At 63.4% G+C, this 23,979-nt stretch overlaps 1 protein-coding gene across 1 annotated transcript in view; it reads left to right on the top strand.

Moving 5' to 3' along the window:
- The first annotated feature begins 930 nt into the window (after positions 1 to 930).
- Positions 931 to 23,979, top strand: part of LOC138377192 (SCO-spondin-like) — a 51,593-nt gene continuing 28,544 nt past the window's right edge. Inside the window, 48 exon segments of the mRNA XM_069461956.1 lie at positions 931 to 980; positions 1,130 to 1,312; positions 1,721 to 1,803; positions 1,999 to 2,182; positions 2,422 to 2,662; positions 2,752 to 2,851; positions 3,516 to 3,674; positions 3,764 to 3,843; positions 4,239 to 4,391; positions 4,674 to 4,845; positions 4,963 to 5,203; positions 5,449 to 5,593; positions 6,706 to 6,823; positions 7,254 to 7,429; positions 7,513 to 7,740; positions 7,917 to 8,082; positions 8,258 to 8,492; positions 9,124 to 9,313; positions 9,447 to 9,541; positions 9,764 to 10,020; positions 10,369 to 10,503; positions 11,228 to 11,424; positions 11,511 to 11,638; positions 11,725 to 11,834; positions 12,156 to 12,305; positions 12,437 to 12,530; positions 12,621 to 12,790; positions 13,011 to 13,246; positions 13,418 to 13,637; positions 14,116 to 14,352; positions 14,760 to 14,813; positions 14,816 to 14,887; positions 14,988 to 15,079; positions 15,160 to 15,391; positions 15,517 to 15,669; positions 15,782 to 15,922; positions 16,017 to 16,199; positions 16,345 to 16,495; positions 16,966 to 17,122; positions 17,207 to 17,261; positions 18,141 to 18,242; positions 18,507 to 18,716; positions 18,807 to 18,934; positions 19,670 to 19,826; positions 19,909 to 20,043; positions 20,437 to 20,536; positions 21,298 to 21,371; positions 22,689 to 22,865. Coding sequence (XP_069318057.1) covers positions 931 to 980; positions 1,130 to 1,312; positions 1,721 to 1,803; positions 1,999 to 2,182; positions 2,422 to 2,662; positions 2,752 to 2,851; positions 3,516 to 3,674; positions 3,764 to 3,843; positions 4,239 to 4,391; positions 4,674 to 4,845; positions 4,963 to 5,203; positions 5,449 to 5,593; positions 6,706 to 6,823; positions 7,254 to 7,429; positions 7,513 to 7,740; positions 7,917 to 8,082; positions 8,258 to 8,492; positions 9,124 to 9,313; positions 9,447 to 9,541; positions 9,764 to 10,020; positions 10,369 to 10,503; positions 11,228 to 11,424; positions 11,511 to 11,638; positions 11,725 to 11,834; positions 12,156 to 12,305; positions 12,437 to 12,530; positions 12,621 to 12,790; positions 13,011 to 13,246; positions 13,418 to 13,637; positions 14,116 to 14,352; positions 14,760 to 14,813; positions 14,816 to 14,887; positions 14,988 to 15,079; positions 15,160 to 15,391; positions 15,517 to 15,669; positions 15,782 to 15,922; positions 16,017 to 16,199; positions 16,345 to 16,495; positions 16,966 to 17,122; positions 17,207 to 17,261; positions 18,141 to 18,242; positions 18,507 to 18,716; positions 18,807 to 18,934; positions 19,670 to 19,826; positions 19,909 to 20,043; positions 20,437 to 20,536; positions 21,298 to 21,371; positions 22,689 to 22,865 — 7,306 coding nt within the window.

Genomic DNA, 23,979 nt, shown 5'->3' on the forward strand with positions numbered 1-23,979 from the left:
CCAACCGGACTCTCCATCAGGCTCAGCTCTGCCCCAGAGCTGGGGGAGCTCCCCAAAACCAGGCACTCCTTCCAGAGGCTTCCTCTCATTCTTCAGCCCAGGCTCCCTGGTTCTGGGCCCCGGAGACCCTTATAGAAGAGACAGGGTGTGCCCAACCAGCCACACATAATCACCCCCAGTAACAGGCTGGACCCCACGCTGTGCACCTGTCTCCACACACTCAACTCAGCCACCCTGGAAACCTGGCCTCTGCTCACCAGCCTCTCTCCTGTGCCTGGCGGGAGAGGGGCTGAGGAGGCAGAAGAACCGGGCTGGGAGACCGCACCAGTCGTTTAGCCAAGGAACTCTTAACCTTTTGGTGGGGTCATACTCCCTTGAGACTCTAGTAAAAGTTAAGGAACTGTCCTCAGAAAAATGTGCACACGTACAATTTCAAAGAATTCACAGAGTCCCTGAGTCCCATTTCTGCATCCCTGGGAAGTCCCTGAAGTTTTTACTGGTAAGAACACTGAAGCCCAGAAAGGGAGGGTGGCTTGCTTAGAGTCCCAACTTAATTTGTGGTCGTGCCTGTGTGTTGAAATAACAGAGGCTCAGAATGTCCGGCTGTGGTCCCCCGTTACACACACACACACACACACACACACACACCCCACATGTACACACACTAGGAAGGATGGGAAGAGGACCGTTGCCCAGGAGAGGTGGCCTCCCAGGCAATGGGAGGTCCAATCCGGTTGTGGGCAGCTGGTGCCCCTGGGCATGAGGCTGGGATAAAGCCTCCCCGGCCCCAAGGACTGGCCGCAGGGCTGCGGCAGAGGCAGTGCGGGCTGGGGAGGGCAGCGCTGGCTTCCTTGCCCATCGGCCGCAGCATTGCCTCCCCAAGCCTGAGCCTCACGTTCACCCAAAGGTGCCCTGGGGGTGGAAAGCACCATGCTGCTTCCCGCCCTCCTCTTTGGGGTGGCATGGGCACTGAGTAATGGGTGAGCAGCCCACCCTGGGACCAACCCCACTGAGGTCCCTCTTCTCCTTCCTAACTTCAGTAACCTCACCTGGGAGTGGGGTTCCTGGATGGGGCTACTTGGTGACAGAGGGGATGGTGGCAGCAACCGTGGTTCCCCATTGTGAGCAGGCGGTGGTGTGAGCGGACGGAGACCATCCAAGTGGAAGAGGAAGTAGCCCCTCGTCGGGAGGACCTGGTGCCCTGTGCCAGCCTCTACCATTACAGCCGCCTGGGCTGGCGGCTGGACCTGCCCAGGAGTGGCCGCATGGGGCTCACCAGGTCCCCAGCACCCGGGCTCTGTCCCATCTACAAGTGAGTGAGGGTCAGAGCCTGGGCTGTCTGCCAGGAAGGAAAGGAGGGACAGGCTGGACACCCTCAGAGTCGGGAGGACTGGGAGCAGGCCTGGCAGAAGCAGGCGTTGGGAAGTAGGTCCTGGGTGGGCTCGGAGATTAGGGTGGGTGGTGAGTGGGTGCTACGCTGGGTATGGCAGGGGGAGGCCCAGAGGCTGCTCCCTCTGCCCCCATTCCCTGTCTGCCTTCCCAACACCATTCTCACTTTGCACGTGGGAAAATTAAGGCCAGGAAGAAGAAATTACATGATGAATCCCCTCAGAGAGCGATAGATCAGACCGAATGTTCCAGGCCCTTCCCCGTGATAGGAATGAACTGAGCACTAACATCTTTCCCCCCTCCCCCGCTTCCACCTGCTTGGTGGGTGCAGACCCCCAGAAACCCGGCCTGCCACGTGGAACCGGACAGTGAGGGCCTGCTGCCCAGGCTGGGGCGGCACCCACTGCACCGAGGGTAAGCGCCTGAGTGGGTGTGGGGTAGTGGTGCCTCCTGCCAGCCCTGGGCGGGGCAGGTTAGCCCAGATCTCCATTTGGGGGAGGCAGCAGGCTCCCTGGGGAGGGAACTGGGCCAGGCTGAGAGCTGAGAGCTGCAGGCTGCCCCCATGCCCACTGCCTGGGCCTGCCCCATTCTCTCCTCCACCCACCACAGCCCTCGACGACAACAGTCCTGAAGGCCACTGCTTTGCCACATGGCAGTGCCAGCCAGGGGCAGACTCAGTTAACGCTTCGGCAGGAAGCCTGGAAGACTGCTGTGCCCGGCCCTGGGGACGCAGCTGGTGGGACGGCAGCTCCCAGGCCTGCCTCAGCTGCTCCAGCCCACACCTGCCAGGTGGGTTGGTAGCCCCCAGCCTGCCAAGTGGTCACAGTCCTGGCCAACACCCCTCCCCAGGCACTCCCACAGAGAGTTCCTGAGCTCTGGGCCTTTCTGCAGGGCCCATGCCCGCTCCCGGCCCACCGCAGTGACCATGCCCTGTCCTCCTGCCTCCCGCTCTGCCGGGAGCCCTGTGTCCTCACTCCTGGCCCTCTGTCCATGCTCAGAGGGTCACAGTTGGTGTGTCTCTTGCCTAGTCAGCGCCTCCTCTCCAGCCCTCCTGCAGCCCCTGGCAGGAGCTGTGGGCCAACTCTGGAGCCAGCACCAACGTCCTTCTGCCACCTGCGCCACCTGGTCCGGCTTCCACTACCGCACCTTTGACGGACGCCACTACCACTTCCTGGGCCACTGCACCTACCTGCTGGCGGGCACTGCTGACTCCAGCTGGGCTGTCCACCTCCGGCCTGGGGACCACTGTCCCCAGCCTGGACATTGTCAGCTGGTAAGAGAGGGAGACAGGGACCGCCACAGGAAGGAGGCTGGACACAGGACAGCCGCTGATGCCCTTTCCACTGTGTGTCTCTCCCCAAGGTACGGGTGACAATGGGACCCGAGGAGGTGCTGATTCAGGGTGGAAACGTCTCTGTGAAGGGGCAGCAGGTTCCTGAAGGGGAGCCGCGGCTGCTCCACGGTGAGGACAGTGGGAGCAACAAACTGCCCAGGGCCCCTGTGCCCCTCTGGGAAGTATGCGTGTCCCCAGGGCGGGGGTCAGAAGAGCAGCAGGGGCAGTTTGGGACTGAGCCCACTGCTGCCTCCACACGCCCCCTCCCCCGGTGCTACTGGGAGGCATTTGCAAATGCAGAGCCAACCCAGGAGCCAGGAGGACACAGGCCTGGTCCCTGACCCTCTGCAACCTGCCCCCTCCTACCGCCTCCGGGTATGACCTCAGGCATCTCCCTCTGCTTAACTTTCCTGAGCCTCAGTTTCCCCACCTGCCTCATGGAGGGTGGTGAGGAAGTGCTTTGGTGCTAAGCCATGGGATGCTCTCCTACTGGACCCTTTGTCCCAGCTGGGCTTCCCACGTGCATGTGTGCATGTGTGTATGTGTGTGTGTGCACGTGTGCTGTGTAGTTTTCACTCTCAAGAAAGCGTCCACAGCCTTCGTGAGCATCGCAAAGAGGGCTGTGATGAAAAACAATTGAACTACTTTAAAGTGTATACTTTCGGGATCAAGTGCAGAGCTCTGTAGAATTGAGAATTCCTTCTCTCCTGCACTCCTCCCTGGGCACTTTGAACCCAGCTGTGGCAGTGGAAGTATGGCCACAGGTGGCCAAGTGACCCCCTTCCCCACCCAGGGCTAAGCCTGCAGTGGCTGGGGGACTGGCTGGTGCTGTCGGGCGGCCTGGGGGTCGTGGTGCGGCTGGACAGGGCTGGTTCCATCTCCGTCTCTGTGGACCACGAGCTCTGGGGACAGACTCAAGGCCTCTGTGGGCTCTACAATGGCCGGCCCGAAGGTGAGTAAGGTGTGGCTTGGTTGCTGGTGTAGGAGGGAAGGGGGGACGGGAGCCTCCAGCCCCGGCATCCTCACCTCTGCCTTCCTCAGATGACTTTGTGGAGCCTGGCGGGGGGCTGGCCGTGTTAGCTGCCACCTTTGGGAACTCCTGGAGGCTTCCTGACTCAGAGGTGAGGCTGGTGCCCGGAGTCCCTCCCTCCCCTGCCTGCCCACTCCCGGCTTCTCAGCCCGGCCCCAGCTCCTGCACATCCAAGCCCTTGTCCTGGCTCCATCACCATCCTGCTCCTAGGATGGAGCCTGGCCCTCTCTCAGACCCTCAGGGGCAGAGGGCAAGGCCTCAGGGGCCCTGAGCAGCGTTGGAGAACCAGTTAGTCATCTGGGCCTCAGCTCCTCCGCCTCCCCACCTGGGCTGCCACCCTGCCACTGTCCACAGCCCCAGGGTGTGAGCTGGTAGACATAATTATGAGGCCTTGACGCAGCTGTGAGAGTGGTGGTGATTTTCCTGGTGTCCTGGTTCTTGCCCCTCACCATGTCCCCAACCTGGCCTGACTCTGTTTGTCCCTAGCCTGGGTGTCTGGATGCAGTGGAGGTGGGCCAGGGCTGTGAGGGCCCCCTGGGAAACACAGAGGCGGGCGTGGAACCTGGCCAGCTGCGAGGTGAAGCCCAGGACGTGTGCCATCAGCTGCTGGGCAGTCCATTCCTGCAGTGCCATGCCCAGGTATGGGCGGGGGCGAAGGTGGTGTCCAGCACCCAAGGGGGCTTAGAGGGGTGCTAGAGAGCTGTCACCAGGGGGTCTTGCCCGGCCACTAGGTTGCGTGGGGCCCTAGGTCAAACCATGCCCTCCCTGTGCTTGGCTGTGTCTCTGGGGAACGAGAGGCTGCTCTGCGGCCCTTCCAGACCGCATTCCATGTGGCTGCAAACCAGGGCGTGACGGAAGCAAGGGGCCAGGCGTGCTGGCGAGGAGAGGCTTTGTTGCTGAGGGGCTGTCCTTTCCCGACAGGTTCCCCCTGCCGAGTACCACGAGGCCTGCCTCTTTGCCTACTGCAGGGGGGCCGCGGCGGGCAGCGGGCGAGAGGGGCGGCGGGAGGCCGTGTGTGCCACCTTTGCCAGCTACGCCCAGGCCTGTGCCAGGCGGCGCGTCCACGTGAGCTGGAGGAAGCCTGGCTTCTGCGGTACTGCTTGGGCTCCCACCCTACCAAACTGACTGAGGATGGCCACAGGGCTCCCTGCGGGCTCTTCAGGGTCTGGCGGGAGCCACAGCCACTCATGGGCCACTCCTCTGCCCACAGAGCGCCCGTGCCCCGGCGGCCAGCTCTACTCCGACTGTGCCTCCCCCTGCCCGCCCAGCTGCCAGGCGGTGGGCCCGGGAGAGGAGGGGTCCTGCGGGGAGGAGTGTGTGAGCGGCTGTGAGTGCCCGCGAGGCCTCTTCTGGGACGGTGCCCTCTGTGTGCCTGCCGCCCGCTGCCCCTGCTACCACCGGCGCCAGCGCTATGCCCCGGGCGACACTGTGCGCCAGCTGTGTAACCCATGGTGGGTCCTCACTGGGGTTGGCGGCTGTGTGGTGCCTGCTGCTCTCCTCAGCCTGCCTCCCCCACATCTCCAGCCTGCTCAGGGCCTTCCTCACGCTGGCCTGGGGCCGCTCCTGGCATGACCGATGGCCCTGCTTGAAGACCTTGCCTGCTGACCTCTACCCCTTCCAGTGTGGAGGTGCTGGGGAGGGAAGGAACCAGGGTGTTGAGGGGTCATCTCCAGCTCTGCCCCCCATATGCCCACAGTGTATGCCGGGACGGCCACTGGCACTGCACACAGGCCCCGTGCCCAGCTGAGTGTGCGGTGGGGGGGGACGGGCACTACGTCACCTTCGACGGGCGGAGCTTCTCCTTCCGCGGTGGCCGAGGGTGCCGCTACAGCCTGGTGCAGGTGGGCAGAGGACCAGCTCCCGGAGGGGGCTCTTGCCTGAGCAGAGGCCATTCTAGGGGATGTTGCGGGGGTGGGGGGGCGGTACAAGGAAATCACTAAATAAGTAAGAGAAACACACGGTCCTCCCAGGAAAAGCCCAGAGAACGAACACTGGAGGGGTGGTGCCTGCCGCGGGCCCAAAGCCTCCTCTCTAGGTTCTCACCTCCTCCCAAGTTCCCCTGAAAGTCCTGCTGTTGTGGTCCCCAGCCAGGGCCACACACCCAAACCCATCCTCAGTCCTCTCCGACATAGGGGACCGGCTGGGCTTGTCACAGGCTACTCCATGCAGAACAGCCCCAGGGGAGACAAGAGGCCTTCCTCCCCACCCTCCCTTCCCCGCACAGTTCGGTCGCTTTCCGGGTTCGGGTGCAGCCACGTTCCTTCCCACGCATCTAGGGGCCCTTCCGTGATCCCTCCGTCTCACGACTGGACTGTTTCCACTGGACTGTTTCCACCCCAGAGTAGAAATGGGGTAACAAAATTGGGGGAGTATAGAGTCTTCAGAGAGGCTGAAGGCCTGTCCATCGGGAGGAAGAGGACAGCTGTCTCCCCGCAACACGCACAGCCAAAGACGCACACACACACAGGCCACCCACCAGCACACAGACACACACATGCACCCCTGTTCACACTTACATAGAGACACAAACAGGCATGCACACACGGCATGCACTCATCCGTGCTAAATCTATGTGCACATAGATTTAGCACGGATGTTTACATGAACACATGTAGATGAATGTACATACCCGTGGGGAGGAAGGGGGGCATCATCTCACCTCAACATGCAGACATGCACATGCACACTCAAACATACACAAACACATGCCTTCACATACACACATGCACATATGTGGCCATGCACACATGCACACAGACATCTGCACACGCTAACCCTTGACGAGAGTTAAGCCCCTTACCTCACAGAGAGGCTGGCAGGCTGGAAGGTGGTCGGCTCAGGTGCTGGGTGGAGCTGCCTCCAGGTGTGTGCTGAGGGTGCAGTGCAGAGAAGGTCCCCAGAGACCTCGCAGAGAGCCTGAGGTCCGCCCGCCCCCCACACCCGTGTGCCCCAGGACTATGTGAAGGGGCGGCTGCTGATCCAGCTGGAGCACGGGGCCTGCGACACTGGGAGCTGCCTGCACGCCATCTCTGTCTCCCTGGGGGACACCCACGTCCAGCTCAGGGACTCAGGTAGCCTCAGCTCTGCCTCCTCGGGGCACCCGGCCGGCTTCCTTTCACCACTGCCCCCACACTGCCCTGTGGCGCTGGAGCCCTGGAGTAAACTACAAGTAGTTAGGAGAGTCTGAAAGGCCTCAAGGCATGGCCAGACCAGGCAGGTCCTCTCGGGGACTGTCCCTCCAACTCTCTACCCCGGTCTGCTCCTGGCTGTCTGCCCAGCTCTGTCTGCCTCTGGCCACAATGGGAAAGGAACAGGCAAAAATGTGTGCTGAGGGTGGTCTTTGGGCCTGGGGGAGAGGGCCCAGGCGGGAGAGGTGACCTCTGGGACCCACTCCAGTTGTCCCTGGCTGCCCACCCTGACAGGGGCTCTCCGACCCAAGGTTCTTCCCTTTTTGCGGCCCCCTCCACGTGCTCCCCGTCCCCATCAGGCCCCCCATTCCAGGAGCTGTGTTGGCCAACGGGCAGGACGTGAGCTTGCCCTGGAACGGCCCTGGGGGCCTCAGAGTCTTCCGAGCCTCCTCTACCTTCCTGCTACTGCGCTGGCCTGGGGCCCAGGTCCTCTGGGGAGTGTCGGACCCTGCTGCCTATATCACCCTGGACCCCCGTCATGCCCACCAGGTATGCCAGGGTGGCGGTGAGCGGCTGGGCAAGGCCATGGTGGGACTGGACTGGACCGTCTCACGTGGACTCCTGCTGCCCAGGTGCAGGGTCTGTGTGGCACCTTCACCTGGAACCAGCAGGACGACTTCTTGACACCGGCTGGGGACGTGGAGACCAGCATTGCTGCCTTTGCCAGCAAGTTCCAGGTGGCAGGCGAGGGAAGGTGCCCCGCGGGGGACAGCGCTCTGCTCTCCCCCTGCAGCACCCACTCCCAGCGCCACACTTTCGCAGAGGCAGCCTGTGCCATCCTGCATGGCCCGGCCTTCCAGGTAGCCGGGTGGGCTCCTCCCACATCTGTGAGATGGGCAACACCTGCCCTGCCCTCCGCCTGGGCTCTTAGAAGGTTCAAGGGAGACCAGCCAAACCCAGGGAGGTGGCAGTGGGGACTGGGGGGATGGAAACCCTGTGGAGGAGGAGCTGACCCATTTCCTCCTCTGCTCCCAAGGAGTGCCACGGGCTGGTGGACAGGGAGCCGTTCCAACTGCGCTGCTTGGCAGCTGTGTGTGGCTGTGCCCCTGGCAGGGACTGCCTGTGCCCGGTGCTCTCTGCCTATGCACGCCACTGTGCCCAGGAGGGCGCCCCGCCTACTTGGAGGAACCAGACCCTCTGCCGTGAGGCTCCTCCCCCTTCCAGGAGTGGCTGGGGGCAGGGCTGCACCTCTGACCTTGGCAGATTGCTGGGCTTTTCCCCCTGCAGAGGCCCAGGGGGTGCTGGGGGTGCGATTCAGAGGGGGTGGGCAGAGCTGGCCGTGGCAATGCCCCTGACCTACATGTGTCTGGTGCCCAGCTGTCCTGTGTCCTGGTGGCCAGGAGTACCAGGAGTGTGCCCCAGCGTGCGGTCGACACTGTGGGGAGCTGGAGGACTGTGGGGAGCTGGGCAGCTGTGTGGCTGGTTGTACCTGCCCCCCAGGGCTGCTGTGGGACCCCGAGGGCCAGTGTGTGCCCCCCAGCTTGTGCTTCTGCCAGCTCGGAGCCCGTCGCTATGCCCCAGGCAGTGCCACCATGAAGGACTGCAACCGCTGGTGAGGGCGGCGAGAGGAAGAACGTGGGGGTGAAGATGTAGAGCTCGAGAGAGAATGGGTGGGCTGTGTGGCCTTGTGGGTCGCATGTTGGTATGACAGCGGGCTGGTAACTTCCCTTCAGTCGCAGAGCACTTGAGGGTCTATAAGGCACTTTCACATACACCATCTAATTTAATTTTACTTTCTTATAATGATCTAATAAAGTGAGAAGTGGAAGAATTGTTCCCGTTTTGCAGATGAGGAAACTGAGGCTCAGATAGCCTAAATGGCTTGCAGAGTCATGGGCTTGGCTTGTGAATGAGAAGTAGAAGTGGCTTGGGTCGTGCAGGCAGGGCCAGGATCCAGCACGGGTGATCCTGTGTCCCACCCCGGAGCCTGGAGAACGGTGCCACTGGAGCTGGGGCAGGAAAGGGTGACAGTGTCTATCCCAGGCGTGTCAGGGTGCTGCAGACAGCCCAGCCCCCTGCGCTGGTGACTGGCTGTTGGGAGTCGAGATGCTCAGGTCTCCCAGCGTCAGGGCTGGGTCTTCACACCTGGGCCCCCGGAGTCTGGGCTCCTGAGACTCTCACTAGGTCAGGCCAGGGCCCTGGAGGCCTGAACCTGGCTCTTCCTCCCTCCCAACCTGCTGCAGTGTCTGCCAGGAAAGGGGCCTCTGGAATTGCACGGCCCGCCGCTGTCCCCCACACCGGGCATTCTGCCCCCGGGAGCTTGTCTATGCCCCTGGTGCCTGCCTCCTCACCTGTGACAGCCCCCAGGCCAGCCACTCCTGCCCCACGGGCAGCGCTGATGGCTGTGTCTGTCCACCGGGCACGGTGCTGCTGGTGAGTCCAGGAAGGGGCAGCAGTCTGACCTCCCGTAGGTCAGGGCACTGCCCAGCTCCCCTCACTGTGCACAGTGCGGGTGGGGTCACTGGGCAGCCCTCCACGGTGCGCTTTGTCCCTGCCCTCTGCCCAGGGTGAGCACTGTGTGCCTCCTGATCTGTGTCCCTGCCGTCACAGTGGGCAGTGGTACCCACCCAACGCCACCATCCAGGAAGACTGCAACATCTGGTACGTCCAGCCACTGTGACCTTGTGGGCCCTGGCTCTCCAAACGTCACCCTTCCCTCCGCCAGAAGAGGTTGGGGTGGTAGGTGGGGTGGGGCGTCCAGACTGCCTGGGGATGGTAACCTGCAGGATCCCTCCACAATACCAGCCCGTCTGTAGTTGCCTGGAACCCGGACCAGCTGCGTCCCTGTCCTCAGTGACTCTGTTTCCCCCACCTCACCCACAGCGTGTGCCAGGGCCGGAAGTGGCACTGCACAGGCCAGCAGTGCAGTGGGTGGTGCCAGGTGTCAGGCGCCCCCCACTATGTGACGTTTGATGGACTGGCCTTCACCTTCCCCGGGGCCTGCGAGTATCTGCTGGTGCGAGAGGCCAGCGGCCGGTTCACAGTCTCTGCCCAGAACCTGCCCTGCGGGGCCAGCGGTCTCACCTGCACCAAGGCGCTGGCCGTGCGTCTGGAGAGCACTGCTGTGCACATGCTCAGAGGTGGCTGGGACATTGAAAGGGTGACATTGCCAGGGAGGGGCACACCAGCATGGCATCCCTGCTCCACGGGGTGCCTGGGGCCTGGGGTTCCCATGCCTGCCCATTGCGGGACAGCTCCTCCATGGCTCGGCTGCCCTCAGCGCCCGGGGCTGGCGCCTTTCCTCTTGTTTGGGAATCATAATTCCAGAAGGCTCCAAGAAATTAAGGCCCAGAGTAGTTTAATGACGTGCCCAAGGTCACATGGGTGGAGAGGCAAAGAAAGGATTAGAGGGGAGGCCAGAGAGCCTCTCGGGGGCCTGGGGGGCCCCTTCTTCCGGGCTGGGCTTGAATGCCTCTCTTCCTCTACAGGCCGGGCCGTGACAGTGAACGGGGTGAGTGTGACACCACCCAAGGTCTACACGGGTCCCGGGCTGAGCCTGCACCGTGCCGGCCTCTTCCTGCTGCTCACCACCCGCCTGGGCCTCACCCTGCTCTGGGACGGAGGTCAGCCCTGCCCTCCGCCGTGTGACCCATGCCTCCCTTAGCACAGGGCTGGACTCCCCCAGGCTCTCCTCCCGCTGCCAGACCTTCCCCTGCCACCCCCGCAGGGCACAGTTCCAGTCTGACAGCCAGGCCAGGACCCCGACTCTGACCTCACCCGCTTCCTGCCTCAGCCAGCACACACACCCCTGCCTCCCGGCCCGTGCAAGCGGTCGGAGTTTCCAAATTAGGTTTTCATAATTATGTTTTTCTTCATTATGAAAGCAATACTTCCGCACCAAGGAAACATTCAGAAAATGCCAAGTTTTAGAAACAAGAAATGAAAATAAATCTCCTGACACCCCACCACCCAAACACAAGCAGTTGGCACGTTAGAAATGTAACCGTTACTGAGAAATTGAGGGAAACCAAAGTGACACTCACGTGGACTCGGCTCAGCGCCGCCGGGCTCTGGTGCCGGCAGGTCCCGCAGGCCATCCTGGAGTCTGGCTTCCTGTCCAGAACGTGACCTGCCCCCAGCCTGGCATTAGCAAAATGGACTCCAAGTTCTCCTCCCACTTTGCCCCCCAAATGTAGGTGTCCTCACTTACCACCACCAACCGTCCCCCACAGAAGAGGGTGGTGGTAGCTCACAGCGCGAGAGACAGGCCAGTTGTTCCCTGCCCTTGGTCTTCCCCGGGGCCAGAAGAGGGCCAACGTGGTCATTTGTTCACAATGCTGCTGCCAGGCACGCGGGTCCTGGTGCAGCTGTCCCCCCAGTTCCGCGGCCGTGTGGCTGGGCTGTGTGGAGACTTTGATGGAGACGCCAGTAACGACCTGCGGAGCCGCCAGGGAGTCCTGGAGCCCACGGCTGAGCTGGCCGCCCACTCCTGGCGCCTCAGTCCCCTCTGTCCCGAGCCAGGGGACCTGCCGCACCCCTGCACCGTGAGCATGGGCAGGAAAGGGGGAAGGGCGGTGGGGTTCAGAGGCCAGGGCTGGTCCAAGATGCTGGAGCCGCCCTGTGCCTACAGGTGAACGCCCACCGGGCTGGCTGGGCTCGGGCCCACTGTGGGGTGCTGCTGCAGCCACTCTTTGCCCCGTGCCACGCGGAGGTGCCCCCGCAGCAGCACTACAAGCGGTGTGTGTACGATGCCTGCGGGTAAGCAGCGGCAGGCCTGGGGCGGGTGGGAATGGGGGTGCCACGGGTGGGGCGGGGGTGCTGGGGCTGAACGCTCCCTCCCACAGCTGCGATTCAGGGGGTGACTGTGAGTGCCTCTGCTCAGCCATTGCCACCTATGCAGACGAGTGTGCCCGGCGCGGGCACCATGTGCGCTGGCGCAGCCAGGAGCTCTGCCGTGAGTATGCCCCACTCTCAGCTCCTGTGCCCAGTCCTGCCATGTGCAGGACACTTGTGCTGTACGAAGAGCCAGCCATTTGCTCATTCGAGGGCAACCGTGTACTGCAAGCTTCCTGCTGCCAGACGCTCCTCTAGACGAGCCAGACATGCAAGAATGGCTGCCATGTAGAGCTGACACAGTACAAATGGCCCTGGGTGTGCTCTCGGCAAAAGTCTATGCCAGGCACCCCTCTGCCCTCTTTGGGTGTCACCTGAGCCATCTCGCCTGGTACTGTTGCCCTGGTGCCTCGGTGACCTGATCCTCTCTCCTCTCTCCCAGCCCTGCAGTGTGAAGGGGGACAGGTGTATGAGGCCTGTGGCCCCACGTGTCCCCCCACCTGCCATGACCACCGTCCCGAGCCCAGGTGGCACTGCCAGGCTGTGGCCTGCGTGGAGGGCTGCTTCTGCCCCGAGGGGACTCTGCTGCACGGTGTGTGGAGTCAGAAGGGGCAGAGGGGAGGGGGCAGTGCGATTGGGGAGGGGGCCACGGGTCATGGTGACAGGGCTGGGCCAGTGGCCACCGTGCCCTTTTGCTCTGAGCCCTGGGCTCTGTGACCTCAGGAGGAGCCTGCGTGGAGCCGGCTGCCTGCCCCTGCGAGTGGGAGGGCAGCTTCTTCCCGCCGGGGGCCGTGCTGCAGAAGGACTGCGGGAACTGGTGAGTGGCGGCCTGGCCTTAGGAGGGGCCCGTGGGAGGAGCCCCGGGCCAAGCCCAGCCTGGACTGAGCCCAGCACACCGTGTGCTCAGCACGTGCCAGGAAAGTCAGTGGCACTGTGGGGGTGACGGTGCCCGCTGCGAGGACCTGGTGCCCGGCTGTGCAGAGGGAGAGGCCCCGTGCCATGGGAACAGACACTGTGTACCACTCTCGTGGCTTTGTGACAACCAGGATGACTGTGGTGATGGCTCAGACGAGGACGGTGAGTCTGTGCCTATGCGTGGCAGTGACAGTAATGGGTTAGTCCTTGTACGTGTCACTGAGCTTTCTGGGGCTGAGGTCATTGTCCCCTGGAGTGTCTTCCTTAGCTGCTGCTCCCATTGCCAGCGACTGTGACTTTGGTGAAGGTGGGACGGGTGAGGCATCCGGTCCTCCTGGGACCCTCCGGCAGTACGCTGAGCCTGCCTGCTCCCCCATGCCAGGCTGTGCCGCCCCAGGCTGTGGGGAGGGGCAGGTGTCCTGCAGCTCTGGCCTCTGCCTGGCGCCGGCCCTGCTCTGTGATGGCAAGGACGACTGCGGAGATGGCTCTGATGAGCAGGGCTGCCCGTGCCCCCAGGGCTCGCTGGCCTGTGCCGACGGGAGCTGCCTGCCCCCAGCCCTGCTCTGCGATGGGCACCCTGATTGTCCAGACGCTGCTGACGAGGAGTCCTGCCTGGGTGCGTTGTCCCTGCCCTGGACTCCTGCCCCCAGGCACCCCCTCCCACAAGGCCCCTGTCCTCGTGAGCCCCACTCCTTCGCCAGGTTCCCGCTGTGAAGTCAGCACCTGTGAGCATGTGGGTGGAGTCGGGGGCAGTGCCCTGCGACCAGCTCCTCCTTTCTGGCAGCAGAGCAGGTGAGCTGCATCCCTGGGGAGGCATCCTGCATCGAGGGCACCTGCGTGGGAGCCATCCGGCTGTGTGACGGAGTTTGGGACTGCCCGGATGGAGCTGATGAGGGGCCTGGACACTGCCCCCTCCCCTCTCTGCCCACACCACCTACTGACACCTTGCCTGGCCCCTCCACTGGCTCCCTGGACACTACACCAGGTCACCTGGCCAGCACCAGCCCAGGTGAGTGTCCTGGAGGAAATGGGTGGAGAAAGCTGGTGGGGACGTCCCGGGAGGGGGTGGGGAGGTCCTGGGAGGGGGTGGGGAGAGCGTCTGAGGGAGGCGTGGGCGGTGCTCAGGGTGGGAAGGAGCAGGCATGGGGCAGACAAGGAGAGATGCCCCTGAATGCCAAATGCCGTGGGGGGCGTTTGAGGGCAATTGAAGAGTCCAAACCTTATTTCCTGGCGTTCAAGGCCTCCCTCTGAGCTGAGGGGAGTCTTCTGGAAATTCTCGGTTCAAGAGAGAGCTTTTGGAAAACCAATAGAGCTGCAAAATGCAGGAGGGACTGGACTTGGGGCGGGGCAGAAACGGGGTACAGCCCAGCCCAGGAAAGGACCTGAGGGCCTGGAGATGGGGGGGGAGCCGGTGAGGAGATGGCAGGGCAAAGCCGCCTGGGGGCCCGCTCAGCCCGCCAAGGGTCTAGCGCGGGCGCCCTCCGCAGCGCCGCCCTGCGGCCCCTTGGAGTTTGCGTGCGGCAGCGGCGAGTGCACCCCGCGGGGCTGGCGCTGCGACCAGGAGGAGGACTGCGCCGACGGCAGCGACGAGCGCGGCTGCGGCGGGCCCTGCGCGCCGCCCCGCGCGCCCTGCGCCAGCGGCCCGCACTGCGTGTCCCCCGGACAGCTGTGCGACGGCGTGCCCCAGTGCCCCGACGGCTCGGACGAGGGCCCCGACGCCTGTGGTGAGAGTCCCGCACCCGCACCCGCGCGCCCCGCCGGCCAAACAGACCGGACCCATCTCCCCGCACGCAGCGCCGCACGTCCCGCGCTTGCCCTCTGCGGACCAGCTGTGCGAGCAGCTAGAGTGACTTGGGACCGGGGCCTCAGAGTCTGAGCGACTTTTATGCTCCGGTGATCTTGTCATGAAACTTTTTTGAAAACTTTCTGCCCTCCCACCCAGGCCCAGCGGAGAGAGGAAAGGGGCTTTTGTCTTTGCCCAGAGATTTCTTCGAGCCAGGCATGGTCCCATGTTGGCCCTGCCTCCTACCTGCCTTCCCTCCACTGCCTTTGGCACCCCTGCCAGCCCCTTTGCAGGGAGGGGGTGGGAGGGGACAGGCGCACAGCAGGACACTTCTTTCGGTGGCCATAGGCTCCACCCAGCCACCAGCTTGCCATAGGCTCGCTCCCTGCGGTTTGCTCCCTGGCGGTGCCTGCACCCTGAGTGGCTCTGCGACAGGATCCCCGACTGTCCCCATAGCCAGGATGAGCTGGACAGTGGTGAAATACTTTGTTCCCCTGAGGGAGGCCATGCTAGCGTGGGCCAGGAAGGTGGCTGTCATGCCCTGCTAACTGTGTTTTCTCTCCTCTTCTCCCTCAGAAGGGCTGCCAGCTCCAGGAGGCCCCAACAGGACAGGGGCTCCCTGCCCGGAATACACCTGCCCCAATGGCGTCTGCATTGGCTTCCAGCTGGTGAGAGTGGGAATGGGTGGTGGAGGCAGAGCCACTGTGCACCCAGCACGACAGGAGCCCTGATCCCAGCCCCTCCCCAGGTGTGCAACGGGAAGCCTGACTGCGAAGGGCCGGGGGAGGCCGGGCCCTCCCCTGAAGAGCAGGGCTGTGGGGCCTGGGGCCCCTGGAGCCCGTGGGGGCCGTGCAGCCACACCTGTGGGCCTGGGGTGCAGGCCCGGAGCCGCCGCTGCTCCCCGCCTGGCCTCCTGGTGCTGCAGCACTGCCCGGGCCCTGAGCACCAGTCTCAGGCCTGCTTTAGCGTGGCCTGCCCAGGTGAGGCCTGGGGCTGGGAGGGGCGGAGGGGGGGCAGGGCCTGGAGAAAGGAGGGGAGAGAAGGGCCCTGGGCCTCAGCCCTACCCCACGGTCCCCACCGCCCATCCTGTCCTTCTGCCTCACAGTGGACGGAGAGTGGAGCTCCTGGTCTCCCTGGTCTCCGTGCTCAGAGCCGTGCAGGGGCACCATGATGCGGCAGAGGCAGTGCCACCCACCCCAGAACGGGGGCCGGACCTGCGCCGCACTGCCCGGGGGCCCACACAGCTCCCGCCAGACCAGTGAGTGGAAGGGAGGGGGCCACGGTGGAGGTGGGGGGCCGCCTGGGGAGGCTTGTTTCTGCTGCGATCCACCCTCCCCAACCTCTGGCCTTCGGTCCTGGCTTTCTGTCAGAGCCCTGCCCTCAGGACAGCTGCCCCAACGCCACCTGCTCCGGGGGGCTGGTGTTCTGGTCCTGTGCCCCCTGTCCTCTGACCTGCGATGACATCTCTGGCCAGGTCACGTGCCCACCTGACCGGCCCTGTAGCAGCCCAGGTAAAGGGACTCAGGGCCCAGGGTCCGGCTCTGGGCTGTGGGTTTGTGGAGGCCGAGCTCCCTGCATGGAAGCCTCACCCTGGGCCTGCCCTAGGCTGCTGGTGCCCAGAAGGGCAGGTGCTTGGCATGGAGGGGAGGTGTGTGTGGCCCCGGCAGTGCCCCTGCCTGGTGGACGGTGCCCGCTACTGGCCTGGGCAGCACATCAAGGCTGACTGCCAGCTCTGCACCTGCCAAGACGGGCGGCCCCGGCGCTGCCGGCCCAACCCAGACTGCGCTGGTGAGGCCCCACCCTAGGCCCTTCCCTCGGGGGCCCCGGTCCCTTCCCCAGATCACTAGCCAGGCACCCACCCCCTCTTCCTGGCCCCAGCTCTAGGCAGACCCCACCTGAGGACCCCAGCCCCTGACTCTTGGCCCTCCCTCAGTGGACTGTGGCTGGTCCTCCTGGGCCCCCTGGGCCGAGTGCCTGGGCCCCTGTGGGAGCCAGAGCATCCAGTGGTCCTTCCGGAGCCCCAACAACCCCCGGCCCTCTGGCCGAGGTCGCCAGTGCCGTGGCATCCACCGCAAGGCCCGCAGGTATTTTGCACCCACCCCGGGGCCCTCGCCCCAGCCCCCACTCAGGAGGCTTCCTGTGTGTCCCTTCCTATGATAGGGGGACCTCAAATTAGGAACCCTGCCCCAGTCTAAACCCCAGGACTTGGCCTTCTCCTACTTCGGTTTCATGCCTTCTAGGTCCAGAGTGGGTAGGCAGAGCCCACAGATGCAGCTTGACAAATCCAGGGGCAGGAATGGGTCCTCTGATTTGGCCCCTTGTGCCTCTGGAGGTCCCTGGGGTGGAGCTCACCAGCGGAGGTATCTGCCTGCCCGGTCCCCCGGGCTGCGGTGCTGGCACAAGTTGCTTCCCTGCCCCTCTTCCGGGCCAGGTACAATTTCTCAGCTGCAAGGTGGGGTGTGGCGACCAAACATCCCAGTTTGCCCAGACTTCCCCAGTTTTCCAGGCAAACCAGGAGGGCTGGTCACCCTGGGTGAGTCCCCTTCCTCCCCAGGTGCCTGACGGAGCCCTGTGAGGGCTGTGAGCACCAGGGCAGGGTCCACCGCATCGGGGAGCGCTGGCGCGGGGGCCCCTGCAGGGTGTGCCAGTGTCTGCACAACCGCACCACCGCACACTGTTCCCCCTACTGCCCGCTGGGCCGCTGCCCCCAGGTGAGAGCCTGGAGGGGGCGCTGTGAGGAGGCTGACGGGGTGGGTCGGAGGTAGGCAGGTGGCCTGACCTTTGGGTCCCCACAGGGTTGGGTCCTGGTGGAGGGAACAGGAGAATCGTGTTGCCGCTGTGTCCTGCCTGGTGAGTGGGCCGGGGGATGGCAGAGGAGCCACGAGGGGAGGAGGATCGGTGGGGACCCTGAGGGGAGCCAGGCAGCTGGATACCCCAGCCTCAGGGCAGTGGGCAGCCGGAGTCCTGGATGCGGGGAAGGCAGGGGCGCTGTGGTGGGAGCGCTTGTCTCTGCCCTCCCTCTCTGCCGGCCTCCCCTGTCCTTTTGAGGCTCCCTGCCTCCCCCGCCCCTCGCCTCGCCCCCCACCTGTGCTATCCTTGAGGGCGCTCTCCTTCCTGCTGGGCCAGATCTGGTTGCTCTCCTGTCCCCCTGTGTTCCTGAAAAAGTTGGACGTTTTCAAGAGCATCTTTACCTTAAAATGAATTACAAATGAAACAGGAAAATCCATAGGCTTATAAACTGATGCATTTATGGGTCCAGCTTTCTTATCCTAAAAGTGCATCCACAGGTTACTGAGGTTAAGACAGAGCCAGCATATACAGTAGTACATGTTGCTCACTGCACAAGTTGGCTGGTGAGTGGGGGCTAGACACCAGCCCATAGGGCTGCTCCTATCCGGAGGCAGCCCCTTTTTAATGTCCACAAAGGTGCCCTATTAGTGATAGCATCCCTGGGTTAGGAACTGCAGCTGCTCGGTGCTGGGCCTAAAGCAGCTTTGGACTGGCGGTTTTATTCTATGTTCGCTAAAGTCAGCGGAAGTGAAAGCCCCCAATATACACCAAGGGAAGGAGGAGGGACCTTTCTCAGCTGGGGGGTTTTCCTGTGGTTCCTGGGAAGTCATGGAGAGAAAGTGCTCCAAGAAGTGGGGAGAGGCCTGAGAGCGGGGCCAACTACTCTTGTGAGCCTCTCTCAGTGTCACCTTCCTGACCTGGAGTCTCCCCTCCCAGGAGAGGACCAGACAGTCCACCCCATGGCCACTCCCGCCCCAGCTCCAGCCCCCAGTTCCCAGGTCGGACCCCCTCTGGTCAGCTACATTCTGCCTCCGCCGGGAGGTAAGGGCCACGTGCTGTCGCAGTGCTGAGGGGCTGCACCCTGCCCAGGGGTGGCCAGACCTGGGGAAAACGGGACCTCGGGGAGCTACCCCCTGCTTCGCACACAGAGGATCGTTATCCCGAGGATCTCCCGGACCAGCCTTCTGCCCCATTGTCCTATCTTTGGACACCTGTGTGAGCCCTTCAAATCCCCCAGCTCCCCTTGTGGCTCCTGCCACCCTCTGTCCTCCCCCAATCCAGCTCCTCTCTCTCGTCTGCACACAGACCCCTGCTATTCTCCCGTGGGGCTGGCCCGACTGCCACAGGGGAGCCTGCGAGCATCGTCCCAGCAGCTGCAGCACCCCACCTGGGCTGCCCTCCCGGGGGCCCCCACCGAGGGGCCAGGCCCTCAGGGGTGGAGCCCTGGAGAGGGTGCTTACGCCGAGTGGCAGCCCTACCTGCAGCTGGACCTGCTGCGGCCCCAGAACCTCACCGGTCAGTGCAGAGGCTGGGGGAGGGCAGAGACAGGGGGAGGGGAGTAGCCCTTCAGCTCTGACCTCTGCTCTTGCCCTGGCCCCGCCCCAGGCATCATAGTGCAGGCGGCTGGTTCCTCCAACGCTTTTGTCACCAGCTTCTTGCTCCGGCTCAGTAGTGATGGTGTCCACTGGCATGACTACCACGACATCTTTCCTGGCATCTTGTCCCTGCCCAAGGTACCACCCTCCCAAGGCCCTGGGCCAGTGACCCACCTTACCCCTTTGTGGGCCCCAGAGTCTTTGTCGCCAAGGGCCTTTCAGCCTCTCTGAGGGACACTGCCTGCATTAGATGCTTGTTGAACACCTGAGAAGTAGCAGGGACTGTGCTCTGTGGAGCAGAGGCTTGGGTGCCACTGTCAAGTGGACGCTGGAAGCCATCCGAGTGGCTCAGACTCAGGGCAGGTAGTGGAGCCCTCCAGCAGCCTGGGGGTGGGGGAAGTGGGGGGGAGACAGCAAGTTCAGTGAGGGCCTCGGGGAGCCCAGGCCCACGCAGGGCCGTGTGCAGAGCAGCCTGGGCACAGCCCTCCCCTCTTGGGGTTTGCATCACCCCGGGGAGACGGGCCCCAGGAAGCAGCAGGAGTCAGCCCACACCACGTGTTCACTCTTAACCGCGTAAGGAGCACGCACTATGTGCCAGGTGCTGTGCCAGGCCCTGGAGACACAGTGGTGAGCATGACCTGGCCCCTGCCCCCAGGGCACTGCCAGCTCAGGAGGAGGAGCTTAGGCCAGGACCAGACCCACAGCCTTGAGAGGCCCAGATGGCCACTGCTGGGGGGCCTGCGCTCTGGAGGAGGCAGGGTCCATGCCGAGAAGGTGGGGGTGAGGGAGGGATGATGAAGGGCACTGGAAGGTCACATGGCGGGGAGCCTGAGCAGGAGGTGGGGCTCCGTCAGCAGCACCCTCTGCCGGCAGCTTTTCCTCGACACCTGGGGCGACCCGGCCCCCGGGGTATGGACATTCGGCCAGATGGTGCAGGCAAGGTACATTAGAGTGTGGCCCCGAGATGTCCACCGCGGAGAGGGTGGCCACAGCGTCTTCTTGCGGGTGGAGCTGCTGGGCTGTGAGCCAGGTACATATGGCTGGGCAGGAGTGGGCGGGGCGGGTGAGGGGGCATGACACGTCAGCAGCCCTGAGCCATGTGCCTCCCACAGTGCCCCCGTCCATGCCACCGTGCCCTGGGGCCGGGCACCGCTGTGCCAGTGGTGAGTGTGCCCTGAGAGGGGGCCCGTGCGACGGCGCTGCAGACTGCAGGGACGGCTCAGATGAGGAGGGCTGCGTGCCCAGGTGCAGTGGGGCCTCCTGCCCAGCTCTTAGAGGGGCAGCCACAGAGGAGGGACCCTGCACTGCCTTCACACCCACCCCCCGGTGCCCACAGACCCTGTGTGCTGAGGAGCTCCTGCTGGGCGCCTTCAGAGCCCTTTCGGCCCGGGATTCTAGGGTGCTGTGCCTTTTTCATAGCGTCTGGCTCAGGGGTTCTCGCAGTGTAGCCCCTCGACCTGCAGCAGCAGCAGCACCTGGACCTTGTTTGAAATGCGGATTCTTGGGCCCTCCCCCGACTTTGGGGGGGGGGGACATCACTTCTGCCAGCCTCAGCAGGCAGCGTCCTTCCCAAGTGCCCCACCAGACAAGCCCCCAGGCCCTGACCCCTGCCTGGATGCAGGGCTCTCAAGCTGGGGGAGCCCCTGGAACCCCTGTGCCTATTTTTCTTTCCAGAGTCCATTCTACAGCCCAAACCCCAGTCTTCTTCTCCACCCAGCCCAGGGAGGTGAGTGGGCAGCTGTGGGCTCAGAGGGTGGGGACAGGGAGCCCCTGCTCCTGTGCCTGCGTCTCCCCGCTGTGCATGTTCAGCCGCGTTTCCCCGACGTGTGTTCCCTGGTGCTGCCTCAGTCAGGCCTGCAGCTCGGGGGCCTTCTGGGGGCAGACGGAGGTGGACAGAAGCACAGGGCAGAGCGCTGGCCTGGAGGAGTGTGGGGACCAGAGAGGCCCTTGCCCCTGGCAGGGAGGTGATGCCCACAGGGCAGCTGCCAGAGCATCCATGCTCAGAGCCAGAAGAGCACTGTGCCCGGGTTCCCAGGGGCTCCCTGGACGAGGCTAGAAGGATGGGGGTTGGGTGTCTATCACGAGGAAGAGAGGGCAGGCCACTGCCCCCCGGGAACAGCTTGGTCAGGAGCCCAGAGGGTGTGCATGTGTGTGCCCGTGTGTGCCCGCGTGTGCATGTGTGCACGTGTGTGCTCATGTTGGGGCAGAGACAGGGGAGTTTGGGGGGCAAGAGCCGAAGTGAGTGGCCCGGGTGGGCCAGTGAGAGCAGGGTCCCTGAGCCCCTTGAGGGCGGTGGGCAGGCACCTGGGGGTGGCAGCCCACCGCACATGCAGAGGAGGCAGCACCATCCTCAGCTCTGCCCTGGGCTGTGGGGGAGGCAGAGGGAAGGTGAGTGGGGGGCAGTGGGACTGTGGGCGCCCCAGCTGAACCCTCAATGGGAATGGGAGGCTGGTGCCTGGACAGGAGCTGCCCTCAGAGCCAGGGCTGCGCGGGGTGCTGAGCCCTCTCCCTCCGCAGGCTCTGGTGGGGACTGAACACGGGCACCCCGTGCAGGAGTCACCCGCACCCCCCACAGGTATGTGCACAAGCTCCAGGCCCCTCCCTGAAGCCCCATCCCCGCCTGCCGTTCCAGAGCAAGCGGCAGTTGCATCTCGGAGGTTCCCACCCCCTGCCCCCTGACTTCCCCCAAGTGAGAGAGCTGCGGGGTTGGTGCAGGGAGGAGACCTGGTCACCCTGGACACGGCCAGGTCCTGCCCTTGCCCTCCCTGTGGGATTCCAGGGTTTGAGGGCCACAGGTTGGTGGGGTAGGTGGCTCCAGGCCCGCTCCCAAGGCTGAGCCTGTGCCCTACAGTGTGGCTGCCTCCCCGTGGGGGTGGGAGGCCGCCCGGCCCGGCCTGCGTTCCCTCTGCTCCCCGCCGTGCAGCACGCCGCCTTGCGGAAGTGTCTGCTGGCAGCTGATCTCTCTACGTGGACACCGGGGCGGAGGGAGTCACCAAGGTAGCACGTTGTAAACAAGACAAGGAGGGTGCTCCCTGCCCAGTTATGATCAGCCTTCTGGGGCCACCTGATCATTCACCTGCACTTCAGCCAGAGGGGAGCTGTCTTCACAGAGGGGCAGCCAGGAAGGAGGGGAGGCGACGGCCATCAGGGTGGTGGCTTTGTCCAGGCTCTCTCCTCCCCGGAAGACCTTGGGCACACCACACCACCTGTCTGGGCCTCAGTTTTCCCAGCTGTGAGAAAAGGAGGTCTTATAGACAACCTCCATGGCCCCTCCCTGTAAGTTCTGATGGAAGTTCAGAAGCCTGGCCAAACTGTGTTTCTGAGCAAATGAAGCAACTTATATTATCCTTCAGGTGTATGACATGTAGCCCCATGGGATGAAGTCTAATCTCATTCTAAGTCTGGCTCTACAAAAATGGCTGTTTTTGAAGATGAATCTCTTCCCAGAAAATGAGACTCTTAACACCCTTTTCACTATAGCTGCTGGGAAGCTCAAAACTAGTTTTTTGTACAGCAGTCAAAAAATGGGCTCATCCTGAGACTCTGCTAGCTGTGTTTAAATAACCTCAGTCCTTTCTCTCCCTAAATATGTTATTTTATGGTGAATTGGAACTCGGAAGTTGTCATGTGTCTTCTTGAAAATAGAGTACAAATCTTAGATCAAAACTAAGTCATCTATATTCAGTTAGAACCCTTCTTGTGCCCCTTGGACTACCGAGTGCCATTTCTTTTTTGATCTGAGACCCCTCAGAAGGTGGCGTGTGGTCTGTGGTACCTGCGATTACCCTGCACCACCCGGAAGCCTGGGATCAGCTCTTGAGGGCCCATGCTGTGTCCCCTTGTGGGAGGGGGAGCTGGGCAGGCCTTGCCTCTCTCCCTCCTCCAGCCACAGAGAGCAGGCCCGTGAGTCCTGCGCCAGCCTCCAGGGCTCTTCACCTGAGTTCTAGGGAATCCATGCAGACAGTGCCCACCACCCCCACACCCCAGACGGACGCTGGGACCCCGCAGCCAGGGATGGCCGCTGTGACCATGCTCCACCCGCACCCAGCAACTCTGGTGACCCCTGCTGGTAAGGCTCCAAACCCTCTGTCAGTGCAAAGCCTGTGTGAGCCCAGCTTCCCTGTCCTGGGAAGTTGACTGCTTTGTTCCAAGTCACACAGCTCAAGGTGGTGTGCCCAACATTTCCCAGGGGAGGAGACAGTCAGAACAAACCCACTGCCCCGATGGCCCACGCCGCCCCTCAAGGTCATTTTGGGGAGGACCAGGCCTAGGACCCAAGCCTGCGGACCCAGTTCACTCCTTTTCCATTATCCCAAGACAGGCAGAAAGTGGGGCACACCGGGTGCCAAGAGGGGGACTGCTGGGAGGTGACCACGGAGGGAGGACAGGGCAGGCCAAGTGACTGATCAGCTGGTGCGGTGGTGCCCACAGGCCACAGTGTCGCCCCGAGGCCCTTCCCACCCGTGCAGTGCAGCCCTGGCCAGGTGCCCTGTGAGGTGCTGGGCTGCGTGGAGCAGGCACAGCTGTGTGACGGCAGGGAGGACTGCCTCGACGGCTCTGACGAGAGGCGCTGTGGTGAGCTCCTGGAGGGTCTGCTTGTCCCGTGGTGGTGGGAGGGTGGCAAGACGTGTGAGGAAGACCCTGCTCCCATTTCTAGCTCATATGGGAAGGACGTGGGAGAGGCTTGGGCAGCAGAGATTGGAGAGAACCTGAATGGGTAAAAACACTGGCAATGTGTGTCTTTGGGGATGGTGAAGAGGGGGAATAGGATAGGTCTTGGGTCCCAGCTTGTTTTATGAAACCTGTCTGACCCTTGAGGAGGCTTATCTACTCATCCATCTATCCACCCACTCATCCCCCATCCATCCACCCAACCATCCACCCACCCATCCACCCATCCATCCATCCATCCATCCACCCAACCATCCACCCACCCATCCATCCATCCATCCATCCACCCATCCATCCACCCACCCATCCATCCATCCATCCACCCATCCATCCATCCATCCATCCATCCACCCACCCATCCATCCATCCATCCACCCACCCATCCACCCACCCATCCATCCATCCACCCACCCATCCATCCACCCACCCATCCATCCATCCATCCACCCATCCATCCACCCACCCATCCATCCACCCATCCACCCATCCATCCACCCACCCATCCATCCATC

Source organism: Eulemur rufifrons, chromosome 29, assembly GCF_041146395.1.
Source record: "Eulemur rufifrons isolate Redbay chromosome 29, OSU_ERuf_1, whole genome shotgun sequence".
NCBI classification, from domain to species: domain Eukaryota; kingdom Metazoa; phylum Chordata; class Mammalia; order Primates; family Lemuridae; genus Eulemur; species Eulemur rufifrons.